The sequence below is a fragment of the Chlamydotis macqueenii genome, chromosome 12 (genome assembly GCF_036417535.1).
Source record: "Chlamydotis macqueenii isolate bChlMac1 chromosome 12, bChlMac1.mat, whole genome shotgun sequence".
Taxonomy (NCBI): domain Eukaryota; kingdom Metazoa; phylum Chordata; class Aves; order Otidiformes; family Otididae; genus Chlamydotis; species Chlamydotis macqueenii.
Window position 1 is genome coordinate 2,182,793 of NC_141567.1, and position 23,589 is coordinate 2,206,381.

The window sequence follows — 23,589 nt, forward strand, 5'->3', positions numbered from 1 at the left end:
GCACATAGGATCTTTACCTTACTTTGTACTCGCAGAGGAATTTCCTTGCTCTCTGGGGTGGAAGCTTCCACAGTCACACGCGAGTGGCTTTAGCAGAGCGTCCCATGGCATCCCAGAAATTGGTTCACTCTTTTTTTTTCCCAGGAAATAGCCGTAAATATTTTGAGGCCGGGTATAAATCAGCTCGACTAAGAGAAGACAGATGCGACGCGCTGCCAATGGGGTGCAAACGGCTGCCCCCTCCGCGCTCAGCTCGACGGGACAGGGCGGCCGTCGCACGACGCGGCTGCCAGCAGACCAACAGCCGTCCCCGACGCTCGGCACGGCTTTGGATGGACGCCTGCGCTCCTGCCAGGGACAGAGAGAGGCTTTGCCGACGGGCAGCGCGGACACCAGCTTCCAGCACAGACCATCCACGCAAGCGGCAAGATAAAGGCCAGTGCGAACGGAAAAGTCAGACGGATTCACACACTGGGAACCGTCTGTGGTATTTTAAGACAGGGCAAATGAGAAAAGGGCTTGTTCGAGGGTCTGGTCCTCCAAACAATCCATCACCTGGCTCACTGGGGAACAACTCTGGGTTTGGTGGGGCTGGGACATCCCCACCAGAGACAGGGGTTTGGGAAGCAAAGCACATGGCACATCCCCAGCTCACTGAGGGACATGAAATAACCCCAGAGCCTCCTCTTGCCCACCCTTCATCCCAGGATCACCCCATCCCACAGGGACAAGAGCTCAGACCACAGCAACGCAGACGGCTTTGGCTGAACCAGGAGGAGAGGGACTGAGCAACGGAGCCAGACCGGTCCCATTTTGTGAAGAGGACCAGACTTGGAGCAGCCCCGTGGCTCAGTGCCCTCAGGGGCTGCCCAAACTGCTTCCCACCGGCTGGTAGGAAACGCTGCCTCCCCAGAGGGCATGGCTCCGCGCTGGCAGATAGCGATGCACGACAGCTGTCCCACCACAGGGATGAGATGGGTTCATGCACACCACGTTCATCGATCGCCACGGACGGTTACAGACTGCAGCAGGTCACCGAGTTACACCTGTAACCCGGACTGACCGACCTATTTGCTTCCTTCCATGTGGCGTTTCCCTAGACTCCCTGCCAGGAAAACTGAACAAGAAGGGCAGAAAACACGACAGGAACAGATGCGTCTGGGGCACCAACGTCAAAGCCCTGGGTGAGGCTTTTGCCAAGTGCTGTTGAGCTACTCAACACGTGGCACCCGATAGTTCCTGCAACACCCCTGCATCGGCACGGCCGCCCCGACCCAACTCTCCTCCCCGTGCACTGGATCTGGAGAGCAGACTGAACGTTCCGTGGATGCAACATCCATCCAGTGCCCTCACCTGCACCACAGGAACTCAGCAGAAACCCACCTGAGATGGAGGAGAAAGCCCTCCAACCAGGTTTTGCAAACTCTGGAGCTAGCTTAGAGCTGGCACCCTTGCCCATCTCAGGCCCCAACCATAAAACAAGCTCCACAATAGTGTTGGTTATTTTTTTTTCAGTCACAAATTATTTCCAGCAGCAGGAGGGTGGAAGGATGCAGCGTGCTGGACCCTGCTCGCCGGCACCCAGCCAGTCTCATAAATGGTTGGCAGCCGGCAGAGCAGCAAACCCATTTCTATTGAAATGAGCTTGTTACTACTAATTTTTACTGGCTTCCCGGTTGATTCATAAAGTTTTGTTGGTTTTTTTTTTTTGTTCGGTTGAGTTTTCTGCAAATCTCAGAAAGCAATTCCTGAGACACTTGGGGAGAAACAAGCCCTGGCCTCCCCAGGAAGGGCTGCTCCTGCACCCTGGCACAAGCGTCTACGTCCCCCTCAAAACTACGGCGCCTTGTTTTCAGGGCTTTGTAAAATCTTATTAGAAAGAGTCCTCTGGTTTTGAACAGGCCAAAATCAAAACCTCATGGATTCAGTTTTACCATTATCAGCCCCACGGGCAGAAAAAGCGCGAGACTTCAGCGGCAGCTGCAGACACACAATTTACAGGGACGGTTTGGGTCCGAGACACTGAACTCCCCATTTTCACATCTGCTCCGCCTCTCCACAGCTGGATGCACCCAGTTGTTGCACCAGAGAAAACCAACCAGACGCAATCTTGGAGCTGGAGCTTTTTCTAAGCACCACTGACTACGAGCTGCGAGACTGGGCACAGCTCTGCTCGCCGATCTCAACGCCTGCATGGACCAGAGCTCCTCTTCTCGGCTGGCCGAGGACACCCAAAGCGACACATTCTGCAAACACCAGAAGGGCCACCGCAGCTTTGCTCCATCAAAAACCCCCAACACAGAGACCGCACAACGCAACGCAGGGGCACTGAGGCCCCGGACAGGAGCTGAGAGCACCGCCAGCCCCAAGCCCAGGAGGAGGATGCTACAGGAACCAGCCCACGCAGCGTCACCTCCCCGGCATCACTTACGTCTGTGTGACATTTCATTTCATCTTTAACACTTCAGTACGGCACTTCCCATGTGCTTTGCTTATTGCTTAATTAGCTGAAAGACCCTTCCCTACGCATTTGTTTCCCTTTTTGAAGTGTTGGACCCTAAAGAAAACTGTAGCACTGAGCACAAGAGGCCACTCAGTGTAACTGCACAGTTCTCTTTTTGCAGAAAGTCGACTCCTCTGGATCTTTAAGAACGGGGAAAAAAAAAAACAAACCAACATATTACTCACTGTCACATCCAGCTCCCTTTTGCGCTCAAAGACCAACAAATATAAAAGCCACAGGAAGAGTTCAGGGCACAATGACTGCGTGTGCTACAGAGCTCGGGGAAGATGCCACGTCGCTGCCAAAGGCATCGCCGGCAACCAAGGGCACCAACGCCACTGATTCCGAAGGGAGGGAGAGCAGAGCCAGGGGAGCTCCCAGCCACCACCGCCGTGTTTGCCTTCCTGCCGCCGGTGCGGGATGGGGCAGGCAGGGATGCTCCCGGATCCCACAGCCTTTCCGCAGAGGGGGGGGATGAATCAACTGCCTCATTCTTCCAAGTGGACAAACTTGCACTTTGCCAGCACGAGATCTCACAAACGGGCCGTTGTCTGAGCACAGCGCCAGGCGCTCGCCCTCAGAATAGGCCCTGCTTTATAACACTCGGAAGGGGGGGCGGGGGGGAGAAAATAAAGGAAATAAAGTGATGTGCTCTGAACAGCACGTCCAATCCCTCTGGAGACAGGAGAATAAATCTCAAGACAATGCAGTGTTATCACCACCCACCACGTAGACACCAAGTGCTGCACCTCCATGCACGTTATCTGTGGGGCTTTTGTGCAAACCCTTCAGTTTTTTCTTTATTAAATAGACAACAGTGGTTTGCATCACTATGTGTGAAAGTATAAAGCAGCTGGCACTTTTTTAAAAGCCTTTAACATTCTTTGGCTCCTTGAATGGAAAAATCTTAGCAAATGAGACGTTAATAAATGGAAAGAACTGAAAAATAGCCTTTCTGCTGGCACGTTTCACTCCTGCTAATGGAATACGTAGATAAAGCCGACACACTTGTGTCTCAATCCCTTCCGCAGTGCTGCTGCAAGAAACCCTGCCCAGGTATCCCCGACGTGGTCCTCCTTGCGTCGAGAGATGCCCCAGCAGCAGGATGAAGCCTCTGACTCCTCCTCAGGCCTCTAAAACACAGCCAAGGCGAGGAAAGGGCAGCCTGACCCTCCTCACCCGCTGAAGAGCGCTGTGGAGGAGGAACATCTCCAAAGCCATAAAATCCAAACGCAGGCGGAGGAAGGGGAGGGCAGCAACCAGCACAGCTCTTCAAAGCCCAGGCATGGAGAAGGCCAAGCTGCAGTGGGTCCAGCTGCGCATCGGTGTCCAGCTGGGAAAGCAAATGTGACACGAGGATACTTACATGAATTTGGGGAGAGGAGGAGGGCTTTGGTCCAGGGTTTGCTCTGGGAACTGTGCTCAGAGCAGGACGGGGAGGGCTGGGGGATGCCACAGCGCAGGACCACATGGGCTGTGCTGCAAGGGGCCCTTGTACCATCAGGAGAGGCCTCCCACTCCCCCAGAAACAGAAAACCGCTGCGAAGAAAAATCCAAATTCTCCACTGACCCCTCTTCTCTTGCACTGCTGGGAATGTGACTTTTTGGCAGATTCCATACATGGCCTTTTATAATCCGAAATGCAAAATGCCGAGCGCACAGAGAAGCACCGCAGCCCGTCCGTGCTCGGCCAAAGTCTGCATCCCCATGGAGAGGTAGGAACAGGTTTTATTGTGTGAGGGAATTCAGGTCTGGGCAGCAGAGCTGATTCTTAGGCATTGGAAAAAAAAAGAAAATTAAAAAAATTGCTTATTTACCACCAACCAAACAAGGAGTCCAGGTTGCAGCTGGACCTCTGGAGTACCTTATTTCAGGGTGACCTTGAGGAGCTGATGTCCCTCCTCATCGTCGATCCCTGCTGCACCGGTTTTGCTCCATCACCGCTCAATGACCAGATTCCCGTGCAGGACAGGGAGGCAGCATGTTCCTCTCCTCCCTCCCGGAGCCCACGGCCGCAGCCCGGCACGGCAGGACACACGGCAGCGCTCGGCAGGGACGCGGATCGCAGCAGCCGCGTGCCTAATCCCCTCCGATCCCGAGCACTTGGGCAGGACAAAGAGCCGAGTCTCCGTTGCCAGTAAATCGAACCTGCGGTTCCAGGGGCTCCAGGCACTTCAAAGCCCGCAGCAGCCGGGCCAGCAGCAGTAAAGGGATGTAGTTTTCGGCTGTTGAGCAGCAAAGTAAAATCCACACAAATAAGCAGTGTTCCAGAAAACCAGGTTTAACCATCAGCGGCTCTGAACGACGGGGGATGTTTTTCCTGAAGGTTTTTTTTTTTTCCCTTCTCTCTCCTTTCCAGTTTGTCTTAGGGTGGTTTTTTTTTTTTTTTTTAATTTCTTACTAAAACACATCTCCAGCTCCCACACCGCACAGCCCTTTTGGGTCTGAGCATCCTCCAGATGTAAAATGCTGAGTTAGGTATTGGCGTCCAGGAAAGGAGGTGCCTTTGATGAACAGCAAATCTACAGACTTCAATCGTTTCGGTCAGCGCCACAGATTTAATAAGTTATTTCCGTGGAAAACCTTAGTAACTAAGTTATGAATCAAGCCTATAAACACCTCTCACTCATCAAAGTGCCACAAAAAAAAAATCTATTACTGTAACTGTGAATACAAGCCTCTCTCTACAGGTTCCTATAAGAAGCCAAAATTCCTCCTTCCAAACACTCACCATTTTCAAAGGTCATAAATACACTATGTCCAGTATTCAGCAAATCCGTTTAAAAAGCAAAACACAGGCACAGAGAAAAAGTGAAGTTCAAACAAAGACGCACCATCAGATACGCACTGTGTAAGAGACACAGCCGGAGCGACATCAAAAGAACTTTTACTACCTAGAAAGCCATATCCAGCTCTAATAGGGTGCAAGAATGTAATATTTTGGCTACAACGATTAAACTAATTTACTTTTAAGTAACTTGCTTACTTCCTGATTTTTTTTATTTATTTTTTTTTAAAGTGCGATGCTTAGGTGCTCGGAGAAGTGAGGGACGTGATTATTCTGTGATTCAAGGCCAAACATCATAACTACTCAATGAACCACAGACAAAAACATGTTTTATCTGGGTGCTGTACTCACTCCAAGAATTCTGGGCTGGAAACATCCCGGCTAGCTGTGAAAAGCCATCCCAGCTCCAGGTAAGGGAGGGAGAGGAAGGGCAACTCGCTCTCCTTCTCTGCAGAAACATCTTGAGAAATTCAGCGCGTCGCCTACGAGGGAACGGTGCTCCCCAAATACTGGTGGCGGCACATCCATTGCAGGGCATCGTCCCACCCGGCTCCACCGCAGCGAACTCTCCTGCAGCGCCGGGGAGCCGTGCGCCCGCACACGCAGAGGCACCGCCCGCAAAGCGGCTTCAATCCCTGCGTCAGGCACGGGGCCAAATACGGATAAGACCAACCTTCCTCCACTCCTGTGCAGCCTGCCTTACTCCAGACAAACCAGCCCAGGGCTCTGGCAGCCACTTTTGCCCTTTTTTTCCTCCTGGACCAGGGACAGCTCTCATCGCCCACGTTTCTCTGAGCGCTTGTCTGTGCTGGAGGGTCAAAGCGGTACTGTCAGCCACCACGATAACCAAAGAGGGAAGATGCTCTCGCACGTGAAGCAATGCCAACTCTGGATGGTGACGGGGATTTTGGCTCCATTCCTGCCCCATCTACCCTGGGCAAGTCACTGACTCTCTGGCTCCCCGCAGGGAAGGGCACATGGGAAGGGAGCCTACCACCAATCCAACAGTGCAGGTGAAGAACATCACCAGAGGTGCTTCCCTCCTGCAGACAGTACTTTTGTAGGCTGGTGGTGATGCTCTCTTGCTGCGCAGGATGCAGAGCCTCAGAACAATCTGCACTTCCCTCCTCAAGAGGCCTTCAGCACAAACCATCTCTCTTCCCATCTCCAGCCAGTTCCCTGGTGACTCCTCACCCCTCACAAAACTGATTTCCCCTCCCCACATGACTGACCTGGCTCAGCTCCAAATTAATTTCAAGACCAGAAGGCTTGTACTGCAAGCTCATAACCCACAGGATATTTTTTTACGAACTGGTGCCACTTGCTCTAGAAACCCTTCTACAGCTGCACAGCCACTGTTGAGAATTCATCCTCCTTCCAGAGGTCATGCTCTGCATGGAGAGGGTCACCAACACCTCTCCTCCTTCTCCAGACGGTCACTGGGTGCAGTTGGCGACACGACAGTGCATCGTCACCACAGCACGGTCATCCGCAAGCTCCAGGAGAGCAAGCTCCTGCGGACCTCAGGGCTACAGCTGCTGGCTTTGGTGGCCCAGCATGAGCTGCCCTGCACGGTTTTAACGGAGAAACAACCGCGTGGTGGACATATCTTCCCTTGCCTTGATCTAAGGTGCTTCTCAGCCTCAATGACAACATCTTCAGCTGCACGCTAACAACCTAGGTGGAGTACTCCCTGCTGGATTATGTTCCTTGCGGATGAAGCACTGCCATCAACAGGCTTTGGACACAACAAGGAGCCCATCTGGCAGCAGGATAAATAATTGCTTCCCTTCCCCTTCTGCTCCAAAAAAGGAGAAAAAAAAAAGTATTTAAACTCCAGGAGCTGCCACCTGAGCCACCCACTGTGGCAAGCACAAACGCAATGCACCAAAAAAACAAACCCTGCCATCCTCCCATAAATCTACCGGCTCTGGTGGGTGCACATCAGCCCAGAAACACATCTGCTGCAGAACAGAGCAGCACACCTGCATCTCTCTGAAAGGGACAGGCACTGAAAGACCCGGGATCCTGCCTCCGAGAGCTTCCTCATCTCCCCTTTCAGGGATTAATTCTGCGATTCACCCCACATCTTCCAACACTGCCTTTGATGTCAGCCCCAGGTGGGGCCAGAAGCTGCGCACGAACAAACCCAAAGCAGAGGCAGGTTATGGCTTTGAAGTTCTCCCCATCCCCATCTCCTCCACCGGGAAGGATGCTGCTGCGTGGCCATGCTCTCCGATCGGGACTCCGACATCCACGACCGTCCGCGGCCACGTGGGAAAAACCTTCGCACCGAGCAAAGAATTCCTCCCTGAAGCACAGTGGAAAATGGATGCGCTTTATTTCCCATTGGCAAACTGAAACTACGGAGGAAAAATGTTTAATATAAAAACATCTGACAAAGCACCTCCAGGATGTATTTTTTTGCATCAAAGAAGTAGCTCTTGGCAAACAGGCTCGCTTCTCCAACAAGAAAAGTTTTTAGCCAAACCCTGATTGTTATAGACTGCAGAGGGTGAGACACGCCAGCAAACTTAAAGTTAAATATGAAAGAAAAAGGAAACCAAAACCTTTACTGGCCCAAATAAACATCTGTCTGTGATTAAACTGGATGCACAGATATGCTTCGCCTTCTTTTTTTTTTTCTTAAACAGAGTTATGTTTCTGCAACAGGATGGGGGAAAGAAAGGACAAAAAGGCTCCACGGTGCTGCTGGGTCAGGACCCCCCCTGCAGCCCCCAGCGCTGCCACCTCCAGCCGGTACCCGCGCCCAGGGCTGGGGGAGCCTGGCACCGCGATGTGCCCGAGCCAGCGGCAGCCACCAGAACGTTACAAAACCAACACTTCACCCTCAGAAGAAATTGCCACCCTATTAATGAGAAAAATACCTTTTTTTTTTCCCTATTAACAGGTAATTTCACAATCTCTCCCCAATCTGGAAAGGGCAATGTTTGCCCAGTTTCCACACATATCCGCCTTACATATTTATAGGCTTTTTTTTTTCCTATTCCTAACACACAGGATCTTCATAAATTTCCTTGTTAGCATAAATCCTCGCAGTCTGTTATTTCTGGGGGGAGAGGAAGGGAGACGTTCACTTTCTCCATTCAGTGGGTTTTAAAATATGCTTCCTTAAGTTCATCCTAAATATTGCTGGAAGCAGAAAAAAAAAAAAACCAAAAAACCAAACCTCCGGCTCTCGCTCTGGAGCCGTGGCATCGCTTCAGCAGGGCTGAGTCACCAGCGGGATGGACGGGCACGCTCCCGCCTTCCTCCTCCCTTTGGGGGTACAGGGACCCTGCTCCCCAAATCCAACACCCCCAGTCCCACCACTGCCCTGCGAGCAACTTCAACTTCCCAAGTCTTAAAAAAAAATTCCAGAATAATTTAAATAAGCTCCAGCCCATTCAGTCTCTTTGTTTCTCCTCTCTCTGTTAATTCACACTCATCCTCCACCAGCTCTGGAGGGGGTGACACAGAGTAAATCACCCAGCAGAGCTCATCTCTCCATGGAGCCCATCACCTTCCAGGCTTCAGAGCCACCCGGAGCAGACTCACACGTGCGCTTCCACTTTTGGGTACGGCTCCCCACCGCTCCAGAGCGCGGAGAGGAATTAATCACTCCTCCAGCAAACCACCAGCTCACAACTTCTTCTTTCGGATACACATTCCCAGCTACAAATGAGTTCACCAGAGCTGAAAGGCTTTGAAGAGTTTTAGCACATGGAAAGTGAATTGATTTCAAATTCTAAAAGAAAAAAAAATAAATAGTACTTTTGGAAGAAATCTAAAGCAGCATCTTCCCTGGCCTCCTGCAAAGCCTCCTGCTGCCGGTGCAAAACTCACTGCTGCCCCCGTCCCCCCCTGCCCTGCTCCCACTCCCAGCTCTCCCTCATTGCTGGCAGCACTTTTTTCTCCTCTTCCCTCTGCTCAGGCTCATTTCCGAGCGCCCAGCCGCTCTCGTTTCTCCCATCTGCACCTGCCCAGCGCTGAGCATCCCCTAACTCTGCGCACCGGCTCGGCCGGGGGCAGAAGGAGCGGGTGCAGGACGTGCTCCAGCCAGCACCGCAGAAGCACGGGGAGGAGAGCTGGACACGGAGATCCCCGCTGGGCGAGGAGCCCGTTCCCTCCAGAAAACCCCACCACACACACAGGGCAGAGCCTTGCGGGCAACATCGGTTCCCAAAGGCATTTCCACAGGAACAACGTTTCCTGCAAACGCTGCTATGAGGAGTATCGAGCAGGCATGCAGGGACACATGAGACAGGCTCCAGTGGCGAGTGGCTCATTTTGAGGAAAAATAGCTATGGTAGCAGCTTGGCGCTGGCTGCTACAGCCACGGTCTTTGTTAAATATCTTCAACGGGGACACCCAGCCGGTGCGGGACCTCTGCATGGTGGCTGGGGACTCCGCTGCGAGGCCTCAGTGAGTCGCACCCATCACCACCTCTCTGCTCCTGCAGCTAATTACTCATCCTTATTTATTACTGCTCCAAAGAAAACCAATGCCCCAACATTTCTGCAGTCTCCAGAAGATGGACAAACTGCTCCAGACCTGCAGTGGCCACGAGTGATGGTTCAGCCAGCGTGGAGACCCACGGGATGCTCCCACGCAGCACCACCACCATTTGCTCTCCTACTTGTGCTCAGCCCTTCCCCTCCTGCATGGTCCTTAGGGCCTCCAGAATTTAACGCCACCGCTAACGAGAACTCTGGTTGCTGCTTGTAGGAACTCACGGCATTTTTTTGTAGCCATGTGCAGAGGGAGCGCCAAGGAGTGGGGCTATTTCACGGTTGTTAAGAGAGGGTCCTTCCCCGAGAAGGTGAGGGATAGCCCTGCGGGATTCAGGGGAAGGCAGGGAACCCCAAATCCTGTGGCCCACAACATCTGCTCCAGCACGTCCCCACCATACTGAACCAGTTCCCGCGGCAGCAGCGCAGCCCTCTACAAGCCTGGCAAGTCTAACGGGTACAGCAGCTTCTTGGCATGCAGTAGAGGAGCCAAGTCTGAGGGGAAAAAAAAAAATTACTACAAATGTTCCACCAATTATGAGTCACGGGGCCGAGCTTTTGTTTCTGCCTTGCTGGATGTTGCCCTTTCCCTGGTATTTCCCCAGCTCTGGCCTGGGGAGCCACGGGGATGCTGACGCTCAGCCGGCACCCGGGGGACAGGCGCAAGTCTGGCCAGGGGAACCACCTGAGCTCAAAATACAACTCCCAAAACAGGCAGTTCTCTTCCCCTCCGCTCCCCAGGCATACACAGCTGCAGAAATAAATCTAACAAGGAAGAGATGGAGCCCCTCTTCATGTTCCTGCAAGCCTGAATGTGAGACTGCCTGAGCCCAGAAGATGGAAACTTTGGGATCAAATACCTCCAAGTGCCTTTTCCCACCAACCCAGCTCTTCCCGAGCCACTGCACCTCACTGAGGAATCGAGAGCGTACCCACCCCAAGGGGAACACTGGGGCTGGATGCTGCTCCACGGACAGACAGCCTCCCCTCATCACCCAAACGCTCCGAACCTCAGACAAAGGGGACTTGGGGCATCTCACACTGGTCCAGCTCGCACCCACACAACTGCTCACAACCTGTGCTCCAGTTAGCGTTCAGCGTTACTCCAAATTTTGTAGTGAGCCTGCTAGTTCATGGAACGCTTTTTCCTATTTTTAAGAGCCGTATTATAGCCATGAAAAGGTCCACTTCAAAAAGAGGGGTTTTTTTAAAATTTATACATATGACAGAGATGATCTTTTGACTTCACGCTAAGACTTCCTGTTTAGAAGTTCATCAAGTAAACGAGTAACAGCAGAAGAATGGCTCTCTTTGTTATCCAAAATTGAATTTTGTGGTTTTCGTAGGAAAGGCCTTTTTGATGATCAAAGCTGAAGCAATAAATAGTAGTGGCTTGATGCAAGATCCAAAAACGTACTTATTTTTGGAACGGGAGTTAAACGCACACCGAGCTCCCTCGGCGCGCACAAGAGCGGGCAGGACAGACCACGCGCTTTGCGTATCCGCTACGCAGGCCTGCATTTCAGGCAGACCCGCTAAGTAAGTTGAAATGGAGAATAAACAAACTGAAACATGGCAGATAGACTCAAGTCTAAGTGGTTTTTTTTCCCTCCCCTTTTACTTCCCCGCAACGACAAGTACGGGTTAACTTCAGTGAAGCTCTTATCCTCTTTCAGCAATCATGAGCACTGGGGAAAAATAAATCACGCAGCCCCAGACTCTTATTAAAAGTTACACCACTGGAAACTACACAGGGGGAGAGGAGGTGTCCGATTTCAGCACAATCTCGGTCACATGTTATCCTTATATTGTTCAAGTAAAAGTTAAAATCTCTCCTCTATTCCAGAAAACCCACCAGATGTCCCATAAAGGGCTCAGCTGTGAGAGAAGTTAAACCATTACATCCTCAGGAACCCCAGTTTTCAAACTCAGCTGCTGTAATTAATGGCAATTATCAAGTTACAATAAAAGCCGCGGGCACGGGGAGCTTTACAGACGCGTATCCAGCCCGAGGAACGTGTGTCAGGAATTGCAAACACATATTTGTTATAGCACAGCCCTGACCGGTCCAAGTCCCGGCTATCGATTGTTCCCCTGCTACGGACACTTGGCAGCACAACAAAAGCCAGGCAGGGCCGGCACGCCGGCCTCGGCACGCGGCAGCACCGCGGCAAAACCCACCGCAGCAGAGAACCTTAACGGAGAAGGGAAAATCCCCTGAGGAGAACGCACCACCGTGCCATGGCCATGCCGTTTAAACGCTCTTCGAAGCGCTGCAGTCAGGATCGGCTCAAACGTGCCAAGGAAGGCGCAGGTCTCTCCAAAGCAGCCATCAGCTCTTGCAGGCAGAGAACGAGGACAGAGAAGCCGCGGCTAATGGACCGGTACCCCAAGGGTCCCCTCCGCCACCGCCGACTTGCGGCATCCCCCCGAGACAGCAGCAAACCCCGTCCACGGGTTCAGCAATCCGGCAACTTGGCACCAGCGTGCCCAAGTCCCACTCCACCGCAGAGCCCACCCCAACTGCCGAAGGAGGCACGTCGGGCTTCACCAGCACAAAGGTCTTTTCTGTCTTCACCTCAGCTCTCAGACCATTAACCAGGTCCTTTCCTACAGAGAACCTAAACCTGGTCCTGTAAATGGGTCTCTTCTGCCCCCCATGCAGTCGGTCCCCAGCCTGGGATGAGACACCAGAGGGGAAAGATGTGGAACCATCACCACAGCCAGAGCCCAGCGCCATCAAAAAGCCCAACTCTCTGCCTGCTCGCAGGTAAAACCACCCCGGGCCCTACAGAGAACCATTAAATGAATGAAAGGCTGCAGGGGTGGGGCAGAGCAAAAACCAGGGCCTAATTAAGCAGAGCTTTGTTCAGGAGCTTCAGTTGGCATCCTAGCTGGGAGCTCTGCTCATGACAGCAGGGTTTGCACCGCAGGGCCAGGACCCAACAGGTAACGCAAGCTGGACGGACTGGGCAAGAACCACCACAAAGCAGCATCATTTGAAATGGCCTCATTGCTCATAAAAAACCAGTGACAGTGTACAGCCCAGCCCCACGCCAGCCCAGGGCCCAAGCAAGGTCTAGGTGGCTTCTACGGGGCACACGCACAGCCCCATGGCCAACCTGCTTGTCGCAGCACGCTCACCGCAACACGCAGTCTGTGAACAATCAACTCAAAGAGCTGCTCTTTTTTTTTTTCTTTCCTTTTTTTCACACCAAAAATATAAACCCATAGCATCACCACAACCCCATCTCCTCCCGCATCCCCGCCCCACCCACGAGCTCCCGGCGCAGACCACGCACGCGGGAAGGCGCAAACATCTGCCAACCTGAGAAGTCTCCGGGCGTGACGTTGGGAGAGTTTGTAGCCTCTGTTTCAGTGTAAGACAACGTGGAATCTGAAAGATCTGTTGGGGAAGGAAAAAAAAAAAAAAAAAAAAAAAAAAAAAGCAGCACTTTTAGTCCTCCTGCGTTTGCCAGCGCTACGTGAGCACCCGTGGCTCCCCAGCTTCCCATCACCTCCCCAGAGAAACTCTCCACCGTGCCAGAAAGCGACGATTAACTCTGTACCTCTACCATGCAAATGCAAAGTCTGAATTGCTTTGACCACAAAAATAACTGCAGTGAAGTTGATCAAACAAGTAGGAACTTGGTGCTTACTGGATAAAGTTACATTAAGCCTCTAAACAACTCATAGTTACTATACTTAATTATCACCATTAAAATTCTTGAAGCTGTTTATTCTTGCTTCCTTCCTTCCTTCCTCTTTGCTGAAGCGAAGGAAACTTTGTTTTAACAAGTTAAGAGTCTTTGTTATTCTCTCTTGCTTACACCCCTCTAATTAAGTGCTCAACTGTTTGCTCACAGATTAACTATTATTTTTCCAATCCAACAAGCCAGTGAAGCACATTTCAATCCCTGGCTGTTGTTTTAATAAAGTCACATGCCACTCGCTATCATCTCTCCCTGCAGCACAAGCAGTTTCCAAGGGGAATTAACTTGGAAGGGGGAGCGCGGGGAGGAACGACAACTTATTTTTTTTCCTCCATAACTAACAGAAAAAAAACCCAACCAAACAATGGTGCCAGTCCCCGCGACAGACGTGCACGCACGGGCCGAGCGGCTGCGACGCAGGCAGCTCCCGCGCCTGGCAGGGCAGGGACTCACCTTTGGCACAGGGCAGCTCCCGCCTGCCCTCGGGGCTGGGTGGGACAGGCAGGCACCCTGTCCCAATGCCTTCCTGCTCCTATCGCCCTGGCAAACCCTGTCTGTCTCCTCCCTGTCCCTGCTCTCGCCTCGGACATTACCCACTCTGGAAATCCGAGCCACCAACCACGGGACAAAGGGAGAAATCCCACGCTCCAGACGCGGCCACAGCCGCATCCATCCTGGCAAGAAACCCAGCAGACGTGGGATTCCCCTCTTCCCCTTCCACATCTTTGCTTCCCATTTTACTTGAGAAAGGACAGTCAGGATGCAGCGATGCCAGCTCAAAACATCTCCATGCCAACGTGCATCATGCCTTTGCTTCCTGCCCGGCCCACTCACACAAGCCGCGTTGGCCAGCTTTTTTAAGAAAGCTTTCATAAACCATCGGGAAAAACTGAAACCCCACTCAGCAATTACAGAGCGCCAAGTTTCAAAGAGCTGACATCTCGTTTTAATAAGCAGAGGAAGGGTAACAGCCGGTTCCTCCGCGGCGCTGTGCGGCCAGGGCTTTATGGAAATGGCACCCAGGAGCTCCCACTCCCCCTGCGCTCCGTCATCCTGCAGATTACACACGCAGACAAAACACAACGGCTGGTAACCTTTCATTACGCCTTCATTAAAAATAGCGCTCCGTATGATTTTGGAAAATCTGCATGTGTCTACACGGCAATTTGCTAGGATAAACTGACATCCATTTACTTCTTAAAACCCATCAGCTGATGCTTGCTCAGGAATAACGAGGAGCCATAAAAACCCGACTTGTTGGCTTTTGCCTGACGTGCCGTATCGGGATGTCTCAGAACCGACACCAGGGCCGCACCACGGAAGAGCTGCCAGGAGATGAAGAGAGAGAGAACACGTACCCAGTGGCTTTTGCTCATCGTTAGGAGACAGCCGAGAGTAGGGAGGTGGTGGAGACTCTGAAAAAACAAAACTTTACGTTAGTGCCATGTTTGGTTTATCAGCAAAACTCCGGCGCTTTCTCTTTCAGGGCAGGACCTCTCCCAAGGTTACAGACATCCCATGGAAGAAAGCACACTGGGAAGCAGCTCAAGACCAAGAGTTGTCCAAATTTTTCATTTGGAGAAGGGAGGTTCCACCCTGACCTTTCAAAGCAGGCTCCGGTATCAAAAATGTCACAGTTCTCCCCTACTTCCCCACCCCGCATCCCTGCCTGAGCACCCGTGACCCAAAGCACACAAGATGGCATGTTGCTCCCAAAGAACGATGCTTTCACCATCTGCACTGGGAGACAGCCCTCCAACCACGGCTCCAACACACACACGGGCTCAGCAAGAGCTCCCCAACACACCACAAGGGCTGAAAAAGGGCGTCGAGAGATGAAACGACACTCCTCTCTCGACACGTGAGGCCTGACGCCATGGGCCAGGCTGGCTGCAGCCAACAAGCCACCAAAGGAACTTTGGTCCATCCCAACAAACCCCTCACGCGCGAGGGGCCTCCCGTGATCCCGCTTGGCCTGACCTGGATTCAGCAAAGCTTCCGAGCGCAGGCTCAGCTTTAAGCGGCAGCACGTCGGCAGCCATGTGCTTAAAGCCAGGCGAGTCCTTGGAAGTGCTCTGCTGAGTCAGGTCACCTAACTGGCTCTTGCTCTGCTGTCAAGAGTCAAGACCATGTGAAGGGCTGCCGAAGGTCCTCCATCGTCTTCCTGCACTGGTTAGAGGGGTCTGTCCCTCTGAATCACAGCAGCGACGTGCTTCCTGAACTATAATTTGCTAGAATTGAGGAGTGTGCAGCTGGCTGGGCCCCGTCATGGCACCAGCACTGAGCAGACACTGACTTCAGTGAGAAATTGTCTTCAAAAGTCAACGGCATGGCCTTGACCCCAGATCACCGAAACACGGGGGTGCTCCTCAGTTCCCACAGGGACCCAAGAACAAGGCACTCAGCCCAACAACCGCAGTTCTGCGCTAGTTCATCGAGAACAACCCCAGCACCCGCCGCGTGACGGCTCCAGGATGGCCTGCGGTCATTTACTGCTTCCGCAAAAAGGTTCCTCATCTCCCTTAGCCGAGCATGCTGCCCTTCTCACGGGGCACTTCAGAGTCTCAAACCCAAAAATAATGGAGCCAACATCCCAGTCTGGAGGCAACGGCCCAACCCGTGCGACGCACAGCGGGCTGGTCCCACGCCAGCGCCAGACCTGCTGCCACAGAGGACGTTCTTCGAAGCAGCGCGGCGTTTTCACGCCCCTCAGCGACGTCACCCCGCAGCAAAGCGGGTGACAAACACGAACACTGGTGGAAAAGGGCATCGAAGCCTTTCCCGGGCTCCCGCCGCCATCCCCAGCGCCCGGGCGCGGGCACCCACTATCGAAGCGATAAGGACCCACCCGATAAAAGCGCCGCTCTCCACTACTGCCTGGCACGGGGCTGGCGGCCACGCACCTACCGCCGCTGGAAAGCGCGGCGGAAACTTTTGCCCGTTCCCAAAATAAACGCACAGCTCCTACGAACGCATGTCTACCGCAACTGAAGGGAAGAAAAAGCTGCTTCTAGGGATCTTTGGGGAGAGGAAGCGCGCCCAGCACAGAAGTTTCTTTCAAACAAGCGATGCAAAGCGAGGCAGGACCCTGGATTGCAAAATAAATTTAAAAAAAAAAATTAATAAAAGGTCTTGCCAAGGAAAGGACCGTCAGGCTGGGGTCCTCCGGGATCCCTCTAACCATGGTGTAAAAGGAAAGAAAAAAAAAAAACAAAAAAAAAAAAACAACCCGGGAAATGGAGGCGGTCTGGCTCCCCCCTCCTCGCTCCCACGCGTGTCCGGCGTTCCCCCGCGGCCAGGGCATCCCCCGCAGCCCCTCCCGGCACCGACACCGACACCGACAGCCTGGCGCCAGCCGCACGCGATCGCCGCTTCGGCATCTACACGGCAGGGGAACCTCTGCGGGAGGGGGGAAAAAAAAAAAAAAAACAACCAAAAAAAAAAGCAAACAAAAAAAAGGGGTTTTTTTGCCGCGCAACGGGGAACCGCTCTCGGGGGGCATGGCGCAGCAGAGGAGGGGGCCAGAAGCCCCCACCGCGTTCGGGAAAGGGCCCCCGCACCCCCGGCGCCGCTCACCTGGCCCGCAGAGGCGGCTGAAGTGGTAGGGGTTGCAGCAGACGGTGGGGCCGTCGGCCGCGCCGAAGCTCTGGCAGTCGCAGAGGGGTTTCAGCTCGGCGGGGTGCTGCAGGTCGGGCCAGCGGAAGAGTTTCCCCAGCAGCAAGTGCGGGGGAGCGGCCTGACCCCCCAGGCGCAGCTCGGTGCGGGCTACCAGCACGCAGCCGCCGGGCATGCCGCCGCGGGACTCCACCGCCTCCAGCAAGCTGTCCAGCGAGCGCTCCTTCAGCCGCTTCAGCAGCGAGTAGGTGACGGCCTTCAGCTCCTGCTCCAGCAGCAGCAACCGCGACCGCGCCTCCCGGCCCCGCCGCTCCGGGGAGCCGCCGTCGGGGCCGGCGGGGGGGGCGGCGGCGGAGGGGAGCGGGGGAGGCTGCGGGCCGCCCGGGTCCCGCTCGGTGAAGAGGCAGCAGGTCACCGTCCGGCCGTCGTTGTCCCGCCGCGGGCTGGCCCCCTCCCGCCGCGGCGGGGTTGGGAACCGGTCCCCGCGCCGCTCCGCCATGGGGTCCCCGCGGGAGGCCCCCGCCCCGTCGGGCCGTTCCTCCGCTTCCCGCAACAGGTTACGCGTTACCGCGCGGATCTCCGCCGCCGAAGGGTTTTTCTCCCAAATCTGAAAGCTACCGGTAGCTCCGAGGTCTTGGCCGTTCCTGGCGTTCCCATCTCCGCCGTCTCCGTCGGGAATGACGCGGCTCCTCCAAAGTCGCCGCACCAGCCCTGAGCGTTTGGACCTGAACATACGACAGGCGGGCGGCCGGGGGTCGCCTCCTTCGCCCCTTACCCCCGCCCCCGGCCCCGGCCCGCCGCCCCCGGGGCTCCTCGCTCCGCCGCCGGCTTTTATCTCATCTCAGACCCGCCGCCCTCGCAGCCTGCCCGCTTGCTTCCCGCAACGAGTCGGGGCCGCAGCATGGAGAGGGGAGGTGCGGGGGGGGAAAGAAAAAAGAAAAAAAAAGAAAAATTAAAAAGAAGGAGCGCGGCGTCGGGCATAGACGGGGGCTGCGGCGGAGCCCGCGGCGGCGCGGGGGTCGCTCCCGTGGCGGCGCTCGGGGCTCGGGCGGGCCGCGCCCGGCCCTACATCGGCTGCCCAGGCGGGGGAGCGGGGCGGGGAGAGCCCCCGGGGGCAGCGCTCGGGGTACGGGGATGCCGCCCCGGCGCGGGAGTTGCCGCCCCGGCGGGGAAAGTGGCGCCGGGTCCGCGTACGGAGATAACGCTTCGCTTCCTCCAAAGCCAGTTAAAAAAAAAAAAAAAAAAAATTAAAAAAAAGGCAAAAACCAGAGGGAAAAAAAAAAAGAAAAAAAATCCCTACGAGAGCCAAAAGCCGAGAGCAGAAGGCAGAGCGAAGGCCGGTGTCAGCACGTGAGTTGTACGCATCCCAGAGGCGCGGCCGGGGGAAGGGGGTGCCGGTGCCGGTACCGGTACCGGTGCCGCTCCCGCGGCCGGCGGGTCCCTGCGCGCGCGCCTGCCCCGGGCCGCCGCCGCCGCCGCCTCCGCGCTGGGCTCGCGCCCGCCCTCGCCGGCTTTTGTGTGGCTGGGGGGCGCGCGCGCAGGGCCCCTCGCGAGCGGCGGCGCGATTGGCTGCCGCCCATCATGTGCCAGTCTAGACACTTTGGCGGCTCCGCGCCGCGCCGAGGGTTGCGCAAACACCGGCTCGGGTTTCCGAGCTCTTAAAGGGACACGCACCCCCCCTCACCCGACCCCCGCCAGCCGCGCGGGGCCGCTCCGCCTCGCCGCCTTCCCCCCACCCTCACCGCGCGCTTCCACCGGGCGGGCACCGGGGATAGAAGGGAGGGGGCGGCCCCGCCGCAGCAGCCCCCGGGGGAAAGTAGGTCATGGCGGCGCGGCGGCGGCGCAAGGGTTAAGCCCGCTCCCTCCTCCGCCCCCCCCCCCGCCCGCCGGAGCCGCCGCGGCGGGACACACCCCCGCGATGTATCAACTTGTCCGCCGTGGCAAAAGTTCAGGCCCGGAGCGCCCCCATTGGCCCGCCGCCGCGTGACGCGAGGCTCCGCCGCCGCCCATTGGTCAGAATGCTGCGCCGGCACCGCCTACTCCCTCTCTCCCCCCCCCCCCCGCGCGGCGCGGCGTGCCCGTGAATGAAAGACATTCCGCGCGCCGCGCCGCCCCCGGGTCCCTGCGCCCGCCGCCGCCGGGGCCCAGGGCGGCGGGGAGCGGCCGGGTGGGAACGCCGCCGGCGGAGGGAGGGTGCTGCTGGGGAGCTGCCTGTGGGGATGGGAGTCGCCCCCCCCTCCCCAAAAATACCTCCCCAGTCAATAAATAAACCCCCCGAAAATGGCGATTCTTCTTGCTGACCCCGCAGCGGGAGTTCAGGCGGCCCCGCTGCCCCGCGTGGAGATTCCACGGGCACAGCAGCCGCTGCCCGTGGCAGGGACGCGCTCCGGAGGATGCGGCTGCGGCAGCGCGTCCGCTCCCCGTGACCCGCGTGGCAGCGCGGGTGGGAGAGGGGACTTTCCCCTCGCGCGTGGGCGGCGGCTCCGCGACCACCCGTGGGAACCCGCTGATGAGAACACCGGGTAAAGGAGCTTTGTCTGGAGGACCAGCCGGAGAGCCCGCTGGGGAACGTTCCTAATGAGCAAAAATAAATCCTGGCAATTTATTTTCCAGCAGTTGACCAGCTATGAGGGGAAAAAGAGAAAAAAAAATAAAACAGAACAATAAAAGTATTTCAGCCACCAACTTGTAGGCAACCTGAACGCTCATCATTTTTCTGTTGGCGTCTTCAGGTTGCCCTTGCTGTAACTGAAGGCTTATGCCCGCATTTCCCCAGCCCGGCACTAACACACCCGAAAACGTGACCTTACCACACTCGGTCAAGCTGTACAATTTTTTTTTTTTATGGCAAACTGAGTTGGCGGGTGTCAGCCGAACGTACGGGATTCCAAAAGGCTCCGTTTCAAATCTGTGCCACTGAGGTTTGCACCCTGCTAATTACGATACGGAAATTGAGCTTTGGGGTTACCTCTGCCCTTCCTGCCCTGTGGGACCAGGGGCAAAGCTCCTCTTCCCCTGCCCTTTTGGGGCGGCTTTTAGGAAATGCGCAGTTAAAAATGCAATCTAAAAAAAAAAAAAATCATATAAAACCTGTAAGGGACCTGCTGCCTGTGCCACTGGGTTTCCTGCCCGCCACGGGGGATCGATGGTCCTGTGCCGCCGTCGTCTCCCGCCCCACGTAGAAACCAAACCGGGAGTTAAACCAGAGGATGTGATTTGGGTACGGACTCACTTTGCATGGAAATAAATCCCGGGATGGCCACGCTCAACGCCGGTGCTCTCAGCGACCTGCAGAGCTGTGACATTTTACACCTGTGTCGCGGTTACAGCTGCCGCCAACATCCCACTGGGGCAGAAAAACACCGGTTTTCTTAGGTGTAAAGGTAAAAGGCATGGTAGTGCTGCAAAAAAAGATTCAACTTCAGAGGCGGAATTGGGTGGAATGGGGATTTCCTGGATCTCGGACGCAGGCAGGATCCCCCGCAGCATTTAAATACATATAAACCTTAAATAGAGCGCTGTTTAAGCCAAGGGTAGGTTATTACGTATTACTGCTTGTCCCACGCCATGTAATGGTGGTGTGTGCGATGTGGCACGAAGAACAACGCAGCCTTCCCGGGACCCAGCGCTGCCCACGTCTCGGCGGGCGCAGGTAGGCGACGGCGACGTCCCGCTTTCTCCCGCAGCGCCGTCCGTTTCAGCTCCTACAACAAGAGCACATTGTTCCGTGCTCTAAAACAGGGCAAGAAAAACAGAGCGCTCAGTTGTACTGGTCGTAATGCACCTATAATTTATAGTAATGTTGGTTATTAAAGGATTTCTAGTAATTAACAGCAATGTGCTCTTTCACTGCCTTTTTTTTCCCCCTTCTTTGTTTTTTTTTCTTTTTGGCCTGCCATGATAACAAACATTCCTGGGAGATGCTCTGGAACACATCCTATAGGTCTTGGCACAAAAGCTGGAGAAGGTTTTGAAAGCCTGCCAGCCTTATCTGACACGAATCTCCCAGTACTACCTAAAGCCAAATCCTCTTGGGCCCAGGAGGACGGCGGGTGGGTGGCCGGGAGGGCACGGGCACCAACCTCTCCCGAAAGCCGAACTGCAGCCGGGGTGGGGGGAGAGGGGCCAGCGCTGTCACCGCGTCCGCGCCAGCACCGTCAAAGGAAGGGACAGCAGGCGCGGACCGCTGCGCTCTGGGTTTTCCATACGGAAAAGTAATTTCAAAATTTTCTGCCTTTTTTTTTTAATCTCTAGTATTTTATACATTTCCCATCAAAGAGAAGGACAGGGAGGTTAAAACACAAAATGAGCAATTGCCATTTAAATGATGCTTGGACAGCTCAGTCTGTGATTATTTTAATGCCTTGAAAATCAGTTGAGACGGGGACGCCGCTGAGTCGATGCCGAGGGGCAGCGAAGGCTGGGCACACGCCGCACCCCCCGTTTCACCGCCCAGCAACGGCGACGCAGAGCGCACGAGCCCGGCCGGAGCGACCGCGACGAAACTGCTGCGCCCGAGCCAGGGGCTCTGCCAAAAACTAAAACGGCTCAGAAAATCAGGCTGGTTTTGCTGGAAGCTGGTTTTGCAAGGAACCAGAGAAAAAAAGTTTTGACAACATCAGAATTGCCGTTTCATTGGTTTTAATGACATCGCCGTGATTTTCCAGTTCAAACCGACCTTTCGTTTTACCCTTGCAAGTGTTATACTCCGTGCGGTAACGCACTGTGATGGGACTTTGGACCGTCTTCAAACTGGAAAAAAGCTGAAATCAGAGCAAGGCATTTTGATAAATCCCAAGTTAAAAAATAAAAAAAAAAGCTTGAAGCATTTTCCTTCATGGAGAATTTCACAACTGCTGGACTCCACGCTCCCGGAGCTCGGCATCTCAAAACCCTTTGCAACCCTCATGCGCGTGACTGCGCGCCGTGGCCGCGGCCGGCACGGGCAGATGGACACCGACCCGGTCTTTGCCTGCGTCTCCGTGGCGGGGACAGCGGCCGCACGCCTTCTCCCGGTGAAGCGGGGATGTCGCTGCACGGCCGTCCCAGCCAGGAGATGCCCAGGTCGATGCATTTACATCCCAACTGGGAGGGTTTGCACTGGCAAAGCTTGCACCGGCATCTTCCATCCAAGTGGGATGAAAGGTTCGCCATCCAGCGGCTCCATCCAAACCCCCGCCGGATCCGGCGGCATCGCGGCGGGCGCTGCGTTCGCTGCCCGGGTCCCGTCTCCCTGCGGGGCTCGGAGGGGTGAACTGGGACCACGGCAGCCAAATTCCTTAGGAATGAGTGGAAATGAAATATCCTCTGAAATTTATCAGAATCAGGAGGAAAAAAGGAACAAAACCTGATAGAAATTTGCCAAATACTGCATTTCACCAGACCTGAAATTAATGTTAATGGGTTAATGGAAACTCCACCAGGCAGGAGCTGCTGAGTTTCCAGGCTTTTCGAGGCCCTTCCCACGAGTATCTGCTGTGGGTGGGGAGAAGCTGACTCACAGTTTCCAGGGCTGTAGTAACATTTCAACACCCCGCCGCTCCAGCCTTGGGGACTGATGGCAGGGAGCGCATTCCCAGCAGAGCGGTTGGGAAGTTTTTTGACAACATGTTTTCTTGTGTCTGAAAATGTCAGTTTGGCAAAACCAAAACTTTTTTTTTTTTTTTTTTAATTCTTTTTTGGTACCCACCTACTACTTTCCACGAAGTGCTGCTTGGAAAGGTTGCCTGGCCTCCAGCGTGGATTTCTAGTCAAGCCCACAGAGGGGGAAAATTCTCTCCCAACGGGTCATCGTCGGTGGGTGATGGCACCCACCCATGGTGGTTCCTACCCCCGGAGAGGCCCCTGGCCCGGAGCAGGGACACAGACTGCCACATCCCAGGAGAAAACCCAGCTCTACGGGTGATTGCAGCCCCATTTCTTTAAATCTCTTCTGGGTGGAGCTGAGCCAATTCATAAATTTTGAATTATAAATAATTTTAAAGTTATCCAGGGAGAAAGAGTCTGACCTTAAGTCTAGAGATAAGAGCACCCGTCTGAGATATGAGGTATTAGGTTTGGTTCCCTGGTTTGGGTCGGGATGAACAGGGATGGAACCACAAGTCTGGGTTATCCCCTCGGCTGCTGCTTTCATTCTGCAGGAAACAGCAAACTCAAGCCATCCCAGTAAGTCCTGGGGCAACCCAAGGGAAGCACTGGTGTCTCAGGTCTTGTAGGACCAAAAGGCTGCCTTCATCCAAACCTAACAGCAGCCTCCACAGCAGAGAAAGGTGGTTTTTTTCCCTTAATAAAAGCTGTATTTCCATCTCTCGCTAGCTGGAGATGGAGATGGTGGCTTTGCAGCCTGAGGTCATTTGCTGCCAGCCTCAGTGGGGGCAAAGGGTGCTGAAGCTGTGGGGCTCAGCTTCCCACGGGATCCACTGAGATGAAACAGCAGCAAATATCACAGCAGGGAACACA

At 54.8% G+C, this 23,589-nt stretch overlaps 1 protein-coding gene across 1 annotated transcript in view; it reads right to left on the bottom strand.

Annotated features, from left to right (window-relative positions):
• The window catches only part of SMAD6 (SMAD family member 6), a 41,527-nt gene extending 22,934 nt beyond the window's left edge, over window positions 1-18,593 (bottom strand). Inside the window, exons 1-3 of the mRNA XM_086757500.1 lie at window positions 17,092-18,593; window positions 14,874-14,930; window positions 13,131-13,208 (exon numbers count right to left, since the gene is read on the bottom strand). Coding sequence (XP_086613626.1) covers window positions 13,131-13,208; window positions 14,874-14,930; window positions 17,092-17,863 — 907 coding nt within the window. The 5' untranslated portion in view covers window positions 17,864-18,593. The remainder of the gene's footprint in view (window positions 1-13,130; window positions 13,209-14,873; window positions 14,931-17,091) is intronic.
• Window positions 18,594-23,589: the final 4,996 nt, after the last annotated feature.